The sequence below is a fragment of the Melanerpes formicivorus genome, unplaced genomic scaffold (assembly GCF_026170545.1).
Source record: "Melanerpes formicivorus ecotype bairdi unplaced genomic scaffold, bMelFor1.0.p_v2 SCAF_10, whole genome shotgun sequence".
Lineage (NCBI taxonomy): Eukaryota > Metazoa > Chordata > Aves > Piciformes > Picidae > Melanerpes > Melanerpes formicivorus.
Window position 1 is genome coordinate 14,172,825 of NW_027142362.1, and position 9,831 is coordinate 14,182,655.

Genomic DNA, 9,831 nt, shown 5'->3' on the forward strand with positions numbered 1-9,831 from the left:
CTACTTCCAGTACAGCTGGAGCACAGATGCAAGGATCTTTCCTCATTCCTATCACCTCCTATTCCTACCAGGCTGGAGGAGCCCACTGCAGTCCTGCAGCCTCATCATGGTTTTAGCTTAGTCCTTTGATGTACAACATCTCAACTCCTCTCTCCAAGATGCTCTCAAGCTCCATGCTCCCCACACATCACTTCTTAAGAACAGCTTGAAAACCCAGCCCACCACCAGCTGCTGGGAGCTGTGGCTATGCTCACAGTCACAGGCATGAGTCACTTCAGTGCAGGTGAAGTCAATGGCTGAGGTAACTGAATTAACTAGTACAAGCTGCAGCAGGCACTACACTAACAACTCCCAGTGTCAAATGTCACACTCCACATGTGACAGACACAAAGAAATTGCTTTGTATCCCTTCTCTCCAAGCAAGCCTCCTAATTCAAAATACACTGGGAGAACCCCACAGAAACTCTTCAGGTTAACTCCTGCCCTCTCCATCTGTACCTGGGAAGCAGCACTCCCTCCAGAGCACACTTCAAGAGGTCCTCCAGCCATTTGCTACCTGGATGCAAAACTTTATTGAGGCTTTGAATAAGAAATGGCTAACTGGGAGGGAAATGGCTTCATGTGTTTGGGAGGCTTGTTTCCATGTTCACATAACTGCTTTCAGAAAATGTCACCCATGCTCTGTCCTGGTCATTTCAGAGCATGTTCTGGCTCATTGGTTCTGCCATGTGCTTTGTACAGAGTGGCTGAATGGATATTTACATGAAAATGGTATTGCTGAGCATTTAATTCTAACCATTTTGTACTTGGTACAGCCATCTGGAATCAAAACATTTTGAGGCTGTTACAGATGCTCTTGCATTTTAGTCTCAGAAACTCTTAAAATATAAAATACTGCATCCACTCTCTAGAGTTGCCAAACTTTTTCCACACTTCTGTTATTAAGCAACTCTGTTATTAAGCAGTCCTGTTATTAAGTTTAGTGGATGTGAAACATCTCTGTCACATTCAGCACTGTGTGCCAGAAGGTGGGCTGTCTGTGGTAGGGAGTGGTGCAGCCTCCTGACTGTGGGCTGTCCAGGCCTGGGGAGCCTCTCCCCTCCATCCCATATGCAGCTGGGCCTGTGCCATTCCTTCTTTGGGTACCACAGCTCTGGAGATCTGCACTTTTTAAAGGCTGGAAGATTGCTATGGGGCCAATCTCATCAGTAGGGGACAGAGAGGGAGAGAGCAGATCTGAAGGCAGAACTGGTCTTTAGTACAAGCTAAGATGTCAGACCTTCTATAATGGAAGCTAATCATTACCCAGAAAGCAGGATAGTCAGAGCTTGAGTTTTCCTCTTTTGCTTTGGTGTAATGTTCTTGAAAGCTAATAGCATATTTAATGTTGTTGCTGAGTTGTTTTGCTGGACAAAAGAAAGCAGAAAATAGAACTGCTGTATGTAGGAGGCAAAGATGTGTTTGGTGTAATGAGCAGTGTGCTGCAGTAAGAAAAGACTGCCACAGTAAACCTGCAGTCTCCTGAATTTAATGCTGTGGCTAACCACTTGTGCTCTTTGAAAGGCAAGGCGTCACCTTGGTGTCTGAGCACTACATGCTTTTGGAGGCAGGAATCCAAACAGTCAGTCCAGTCTCCTTCACTCCTTCCAGCACACACGGCTGTACGACTGTGCACACCCTGAATTTAAGCAAAGCTGAGCACAGCCCTTCCTTTGCAAACAAACACCACACTGTTGTCCAGGCTGCACAAGTGGGCTGATGACAGTTGTCTACCTCCTCCTCACCACGTGTATGTTGTCTGACCCTATCAGCAGGTGTTTGGGCAGATGGACACCACAGGCTGCAGCTTTGCAGAGCGCTGTTCTTGATGTCCAGGCTGACAGCTTGCTAGCACAACTGGGATGCACCCATTGTCCTCCTCCCTGAGCTCCTCAGCAGTTTCCTAACATGGTGGATGGAATGTGGCAGCAGCATGCAGCTTCTGTATTAAACATAGAGCACCACAGTATACTACAGCTGCACAAGCTTGTCCTGTGTCCCCATCAAGTACTGCCCTTAGCCGTCTGCATAGTAGAGGTGACTGGAAGAGAGCATATGGCAGCTGTGGTGGTGAAATGGATTACCAGCTATTACAGATTTTAGAATACACAGAGCAGCACCAGTCATGGAAGGAGGTGGGGGAAAGGAGTGTGCATGAAATATTTGGATCTGCATGGTTTCTGAGGGCTCTGAGCTCTCATGGCTGGCACAGCTTGGGTGCTAGAGATGCCGTGGTGAGACAAGAGCATGAATTGGTGAAAGGGGCCACAGCAGGGAGAGGAGACATGCAGAGAAGAGCAAGAGATAGGAGAGGAGGGGGAGGATATAGTATTAGGATGTGATAGAGGAAAGGGCAATACAGTCTCTGTAGAAAAGTTGAGCGTCTCCAATGTAATACTGGATTATTTTCTTTTACTTTTAGAAGGACAAAAGGGAGCTCAGTCTCAATGTGTTAAATAGCAGATCCCACACTTGGGACTTGCCATGGAAATATGCTCCAGCCTTAACATCCAGCTAGGCTCAGGCTGATGCTCTCTGGCTATGTTCCCCACTTCCAGAGCTTGCATCTTCCACTATTACCATTGTCTGAGGTACCAAACCCAGAGCGGTCACAGGGGAAGAAAGCCCTCTTTGTAGAGTCCACTCTCTTCAGTTTTGTAGATGAGAACACACTTCAGGACCATTTATTTTTTTGTGCCAGAAAAACCTTGCTTCTGATAAGCTTATTAGCTGCTTGTACATGCTAATTTAGCATCACCTTTTGTCTCCCAGAACTCACACAGATGTGAGGGCAGTTGCATGTGTTTGAGAATGTGCTGGTGGTTGTGCTGGGCCTGGCTCTCCTGCAGATGTGCTGATGTACCAAAGACAGAGGGCGTGTGGCTGGGGACACGATGCTTTCTCTGGGCCACACAACTGCTGGTTTGCCTTTGAGCCACAGAATTGCAACAGCTCTGCAAAGCTCTCCCTGCAGCAGAGCTGAGCACCAGTGGGAGCCAACTGGGCTCTCACCTGGTGAAAATGACATGGAGACTGAAGTGCCATTACCATCAGTAAAACTAATATTCTACAACTTTACTGCAATTATTTTCAGGTTTTGATCAAAACAGATACTGAACAACTTCATTAATAGCCAACACTTAGTACAGAAACAGACACTAATGTTAATATGCCATTTTACTGTATCAAATGCACATAATTATTCATCACAGATCCTATTTATACACCCATGTACTGCTAAGTGAAAGAATGCTTTCATCCTTATAACTTCTAGATTAAATCACATTTTTTCTGGTTTTCAGTCAGCTCCTCCAGCTCAGCCCCACAAATTTCTCTCCAAATGACAGCCAGGCCTTTTAAGCACATTGAGTTATTTTTTCCAGGTGGTGGTTCAGTTGAAATTAAATGTTACTCTTTCATATTACTCAGCAATACAGCTGGAGCACACAAAGAAAGATGACAACTTTAATATTCTAGCTAATTTGAAGAACAGGATTTAAACAGAAGACTGTTTGAACCCAGAGTGTTACTTATTCAACTGGTCCCTACCACCCCTTTTTCCCCATGAAAGGGTGTATGGTGCACAGGAAGGAAGGAGAGGCTGTGTTGAACACATGGCACCACGCTGACAGATAATGGCTGAGGAGCAAGGGGACTGCATTCATGTGCTGAAGGCTGGAAAGGGCCTCCAGAGCTCACCCAATTAGCCCAAGACTCACTCAGGCTCCAAAATCAAATCAGGACTGGAAGCTTGGAGCTCTATTACTAATCTCCCAGTGGTTTGATCTCCCAGAAAGTGGTGAAGGACATGATTACCTCCACCCCTCTTGCACCAGCCAAGGCTCTGGTTTCCCCGTGAGCAGAACAAGGTCCTCAGCTAGCAGGGAAAGACAGGCATCTCCTTTGTGTGTGCAGATACAAGAGATGTGAGGGGAAGGCTCATACCAAAGTGGTCACTGCTGTTGCTTGCCACTTACTTCACTGTCTGCAAGCCCCAGCACATGCACACTCATCACCGTTCAGCTACAATAGTAAACTGCCAGCTGAAAACCAACATTAACATGAAAAATGGAGGGAGGTCAAATTAATCTCTACCAATAATTATAGAAGTTCATTAGATAAAATCCAGCAGGAGTAGCCACGTGCTCAGGCACCATGCCAAGTGACACTTGCGGGGATGGTTCAGATAAAAAATGCAAGATACTTTTGTTGATAAATGTGAAGCAAATAGCTCAGGTATCTTTATCTGGCAGGAAGCACATGCACTGGAGCCCCAGCTCTTTACAGAATCACATCCTGTAATTTTGCAAGTTGGTACTGAACAGAAAAGGCATCGATACTAGAGACTAAAGCAAAATAAAGTCATCCTTATCAGTCTGTTTATTAGCCCTTATCTGAGATCCATGTTTATCAATCTGCTTTATTTGTCCTTGTCCGAGAGGCTCTTTGTCTGATGGTGGTACAACAGTGCCCCCCAATGACCAAAACTAGAACTCTTCCAGGCTCATATCTTTACCTTTGCACGTCATTTTGCTTATCCTTGATGGCTTGTATTATTTTGAACACAGTATCTCAATAGATCTCTCTGCCAGGAAAGCTTTAGTGTTCACCTTAAGCATTAAAAGACTAGCAAAGAACTTGTAGAGATAGCCCCTGCCAAAATACTCTGTTCTTCACTTGTAAGCAAAATATCCTCACTGACAGCAAGATCAGGAACATGGATGTCTGAGGCCCCAAGTGTGTAAGTACTGCTCTTCTTCATGGATATGAAAATTATTCACCAAATAAAATTAATGTTATTGAGACACTTGAATGTGTGCAGAGAAGGGCACTGAGGCTGGGGAGAGGTCTCGAGCACAAGCCCTGTGAGGAGAGGCTGAGGGAGCTGGGGTTGCTTAGCCTGGAGAAGAGGAGGCTCAGGGGAGACCTCATTGCTGTCTGAAGGGAGGTTGTAGCCAGGTGGGGGTTGGTCTCTTCTCCCAGGCAACCAGCACCAGGACAAGAAGACACAGTCTCAAGCTGCACCAGGGGAAGTTCAGATTGAAGGTGAGGAGAAAGTTCTTCACAGAAGGAGTTATTTGCCATTGGAATGTGCTGCCCAGGGAGGTGGTGGAGTCACCATCCCTGGAGGTGTTCAAGAGGGGATTGGACGTGGCGCTTGGTGCCATGGTTTAGTAATCATGAGGTGTTGGGTGATAGGTTGGACTTGATGATCTCTGAGGTCTTTTCCAGTTTTATTGATTCTGATTCTTCTCTGCTATCCTGAAACAGGTCCTGATTGTTTCAGTTCCAAGAATCTTGCACTACAAGCCCAGAAAAAGATCCTGAGTAAAATGGCAAGCAAAACCATGGCTAGCATGCTGATCGATGACACAAGCAGTGAAATCTTCGACGAGCTGTACAAAGTAACAAAAGAACACACCAGAAACAAAAAGGAAGCCCATAAAATTATGAAAGACCTGATTAAAGTGGCTATAAAAATTGGGATCCTCTACCGAAATAATCAGTTCAACCAAGAAGAGCTGGAAATCGTAGACAAGTTCAGGAAGAAGCTGAACCAAACAGCCATGACAATTGTCAGTTTCTATGAGGTAGAGTACACTTTTGACAGAAATGTTCTTGCAGAACTTCTGAACGAATGTAAGGACCTTGTGCATGAACTAGTGGATCGACATCTGACACCGAGATCCCACGGGCGCATCAACCACGTCTTCAATCACTTTGCGGATGTGGAATTTCTAACTGCCCTGTACAGCCTCGATGGGGATTGTCGGCCGTACCTTAAAAAGATCTGTGACGGGATCAACAAGCTACTTGATGAGAAGATCCTTTGAAACTGCATTCAAAACCAAGAAATTAACCAAAAACTTCTCTCTAGAACCAGCCACCCTTCATGAGCCGTGGTGAGCAAGCGGGCTTCCTCCCCACCACTCTCTTACTGCAGTTTCCAGCAAGAGCCAGAAAGTGTTCACCAGGCTCATGACGAAATGGAAAACCTAAATCAGAAATCTATCCATTTTAATGTCTCATCCAAATAATTCAGTCTAAGGAGCAGAGTGAACAAGGCTGCTGATATATGTTGTCTAGAAACAGGTTGCTATACACTATGATCTTACTAGGTTTTTGAAAAGAGAGTCAACTCTAGTGCATGGCTATGCAAAAATAGACAGATGAAGGCAACAGAGCAATGCATGGAATCTACCCCCAGGCCCCTGGTGTGTATGTTTTTATTATTTCCACGCTAACTGAAAAAGCTAAGACAGAAAGTAGGGCTGTAATGAATTAAGCTCACTCCTTACAAAAGGGTCAGGAATCAATGTGAGAAGGCATCTCTGTTTTTACGTGGTATTTAAGTATAAGAAGAGAATAACAAATAATACGAACGAGTAGAAGTGGGAGAGAAATGTCAAGAACTGCTCTATGAACATTGGTTCATTGGTTTTCATTGCAGAGTTCTGGTTTATACCTGCTAATAACAGGTTTTAATTTTGAAAAGCAGCTCAGTGGATCAAGCTCTAACCAGAAAACTAGATAAAGTAGTACATCAGTTTCCCCACTCAGGGTTTATGCATTTGGTACCATCCGATGAGTTTAGGCTGAGGGGTTTGCTGCTTTTTGTTCTCTTACTGGTTTGCTTGACAGAACAAAATGTTCTTTGTGAAGATTTTGAAGCTGTACTTGTGAAGAGTACAACTGAGACACCAGTGGAACAGCAAAGTGGTGTTTACATCCCCTACCCTTAAAGAAATCAGCCTAGACAAAACTGTTACTCATGTCCATGGCGTTCGTTTGTGCCTACAGTAGAACAGAGGTGTGAGAAAAAAGAAGCCCACCCACCCTGCTTGCAGTGCCATCCCAATGTTGTATATCCACAGTAGTCCTAAGAGAATAGGCACAGCGACTTGTGAGCTTCAGGAGTGATTTTTTTTGTTCAGAATGTTTTTGCTGACTGTTTTTTAACCTTTTTTTAAGCAAATCCACTGATGTCATCAAACTGGAAATGTTGAGCAAAGAAATACTGGCTTCACAACAGTTTTGTTGGGATGGAGGGAGAAAGGGAACAAAGGTGAACCAGCTTGCCACTTGGAGAATCTTGCAGCTGGGTGGGTGATGACTGACCCTAAGTAAAGGAAGTATGTTTGGAAATCTCTTGTTGCCCTTTACACTTTCCCTGCCATGTCTGTTGTAATGCAGAGATGCACGTACTTGAGAATTGCCAAAGGCAAGAGGATGTATTTGAAAGCCACTAGTTCTTTCTAAGGAAAATTTCTAGTGTTGGTCACTTTAGGATAAGGAAAAAATATGTTTCTCTTAAAAACCATGGTGGTAGAGAAAACTGCTCAAAATTGTATTATTCTTCTGTCTTTCCTCATTCCAGAATGACTGTATTTTATCTCTTACAACAACGACTTTGACCATCCTGCTGCACACACTCCTTCACAGAGTTGAGAATACACATACCCAGATTACGTGGGTTGCACTACATGGATTTTTTTCTGTTCCCAAAACTCATTTTGGAGTGCAGTAAAAACAGCAGCATAAGACATTAGCAAAGCAGTTTGCAATGATGTACATTTCCCCCACATATTTGTTTTAACCATAAAAGGTGTATTTAGTAGCAACAAAGGTGGGCAATTCCTTTGCAACACAGCACACAAATGAAATACCAACATCAGGGGCTGCAGGTGCAGCCATTTTCAGAGCCATATCCATATGCACCATTAGCTGCATCCTTTCCAAGCTTGTACTTGTCAGTTGATGCTTTTGACCAGTATTTATTGTATCCAACACTCCTGTCCCAGTGCACACGTCAGATTTCGCGTGTTTGTTTCACTTGTAGCAAACAAGTTTAAGTTCTTTTCTTAAAGCCAGAAAAATAGATTGCTCAACATTAAAGGTGTCCAAAGGAAAGGGATATCCTGTATCTGTGACTTTTTTTGTCTGTGTTTCAAGTATCAATATTCAGATTCTGGTATTTTAGACACACTGAATCAACAACATCTGTTGTTTTATTTATAAATCTGAGTAGCCTTAAGGAAAGAGAATGTTTTCAAGTATTTCTCATACTTGCATATCCTGTATATTCATTGTTTACTTTTGTACTTGTAGCTTGGTATGTAATAACATTGCTAATATGTGGGCAATGTTCAGGTCACCTTAAGTATATGATGTATTATCATATTTGTGGATTAAAAATGTGTGATTACTGCCCTGTTGTTTCCTTTTTATTTATTTAACCATCAACTGTAACTGAAATTAAGCATTAAGAGGAGTGAATTTGTGTGAACAGAAAGGGACCTGGGTGTGCTGATTGACAGCTGCCTAAACATGAGCCAGCAGTGTGCCCAGGTGGCCAAGAAGGCCAATGGCATCCTGGCCTGTATCAGAAATAGAGTGGCCAGCAGGAGCAGAGGAGTCATTATATCCCTGTACTCTGCAGTGGTTAGGCCACACCTTGAGTACTGTGTCCAGTTCTGGGCCCCTCAGTTTAAGGACATCGAAACACTTGAACGTGTCCAGAGAAGGGCAACAAGGCTGGTGAGAGGCCTTGAGCACAAGCCCTATGAGGAGAGGCTGAAGGAGCTGGGATTGTTTAGCCTGGAGGCTCAGGGGAGACCTCATAGCTCTCTACAACTACCTGAAGGGGGGTTGTAGCCAGGATGGAGTCGGTCTCTTCTCTCAGGCAACCAGCACCAGAACGAGAAGACACAGTCTCCAGCTCCACCAGGGGAGGTTTGGGCTCGAGGTGAGGAGAAAGTTCTTCACTGAGAGAGTCATTCACCATTGGAAGGGGCTGCCCAGGGAGGTGATAGAGTCACCGTCCCTGGAGGTGTTCAAGAGGGGATTGGATGTGGCACTTGGTGCCATGGTTTAGTCATGAGGTCTCTGGTGAGAGGTTGGACTTGATGATCTTTGAGGTCTCTTCCAACCTTGGTGGTGATACTGTGAACTGTTACCTTCAACTTCTGTAACCCTAATGCTCTTTGACAACCAGATTCTGTGAAGGTAGGAGTTAGACAGAGGGACAGGTTAAGAGTTTAGAAGAAAACTAGTAATCCACACATCTGTTGCATCACACATCCAACACAAGCATGCATCAGAAGCAAATGAAATGTGTTTCTTCACAAAGTTCTTAAGCACTTGAGCTAATAAATTATGTTGACTCAAGGTGTTTAGTAGTGAGGTTCCCTCACTGGGCTCTGAAACTCCCTCACAAGCATGTGAGGAAAATGGCACAAGCTTCTTTCCTTCAGGTACCAGCTTCTCCCCAGGCTCAGTCTGAGTGGTGCCTAGAAGATAGGCAGCCTGTGTCAGGACCACAGCAGATGTAACATGACAAGATCCTGCTCTCTGCCAAGCACCTTCTTGCAAGCCTTCCATGGTGCAATTAAATTACATTTAGATAAACTGAGCTAAGTTAGACAGAAGACACATCCCTGACATTTCAAATGCCTGCCCTGAACATGGAGGTGTTAGAACCTACCAGAATGCTCTACCAGCAGCAAGCATATTTTCTCCTGTCATTTCTGCAAAAAGCAAACTATTTTGGCTGAAAGAGCACAGGATTTGCAAACAACTCTCATAGCAATTTTACTGGAAGCAATTAAAGATTGGCACAAAGAAAACTGCCAGCTACTTTAAAATAAAGAGTTTAAAGCAATCTTCCTAAGTGGTGTTTTGAGTCACATTGCTGGTAAAATATTGCTGTCAGGTTAATTTTGTGAGCTGTATCATGGCAGAACACAGTATTTTTTTGCTTCATGACTGCCAGATTTATTACATAAAGCTAAA

The 9,831-nt window shown here is 44.1% G+C and overlaps 1 protein-coding gene across 1 annotated transcript in view; it reads left to right on the forward strand.

Moving 5' to 3' along the window:
* TNFAIP8L3 (TNF alpha induced protein 8 like 3) overlaps nucleotides 1-8,245 on the forward strand; it is a 44,322-nt gene extending 36,077 nt beyond the window's left edge. The window contains exon 2 of the mRNA XM_068143819.1: nucleotides 5,311-8,245. Within this exon, the coding sequence (XP_067999920.1) occupies nucleotides 5,311-5,873 (563 nt within the window). The 3' untranslated portion in view covers nucleotides 5,874-8,245. The remainder of the gene's footprint in view (nucleotides 1-5,310) is intronic.
* Nucleotides 8,246-9,831: the final 1,586 nt, after the last annotated feature.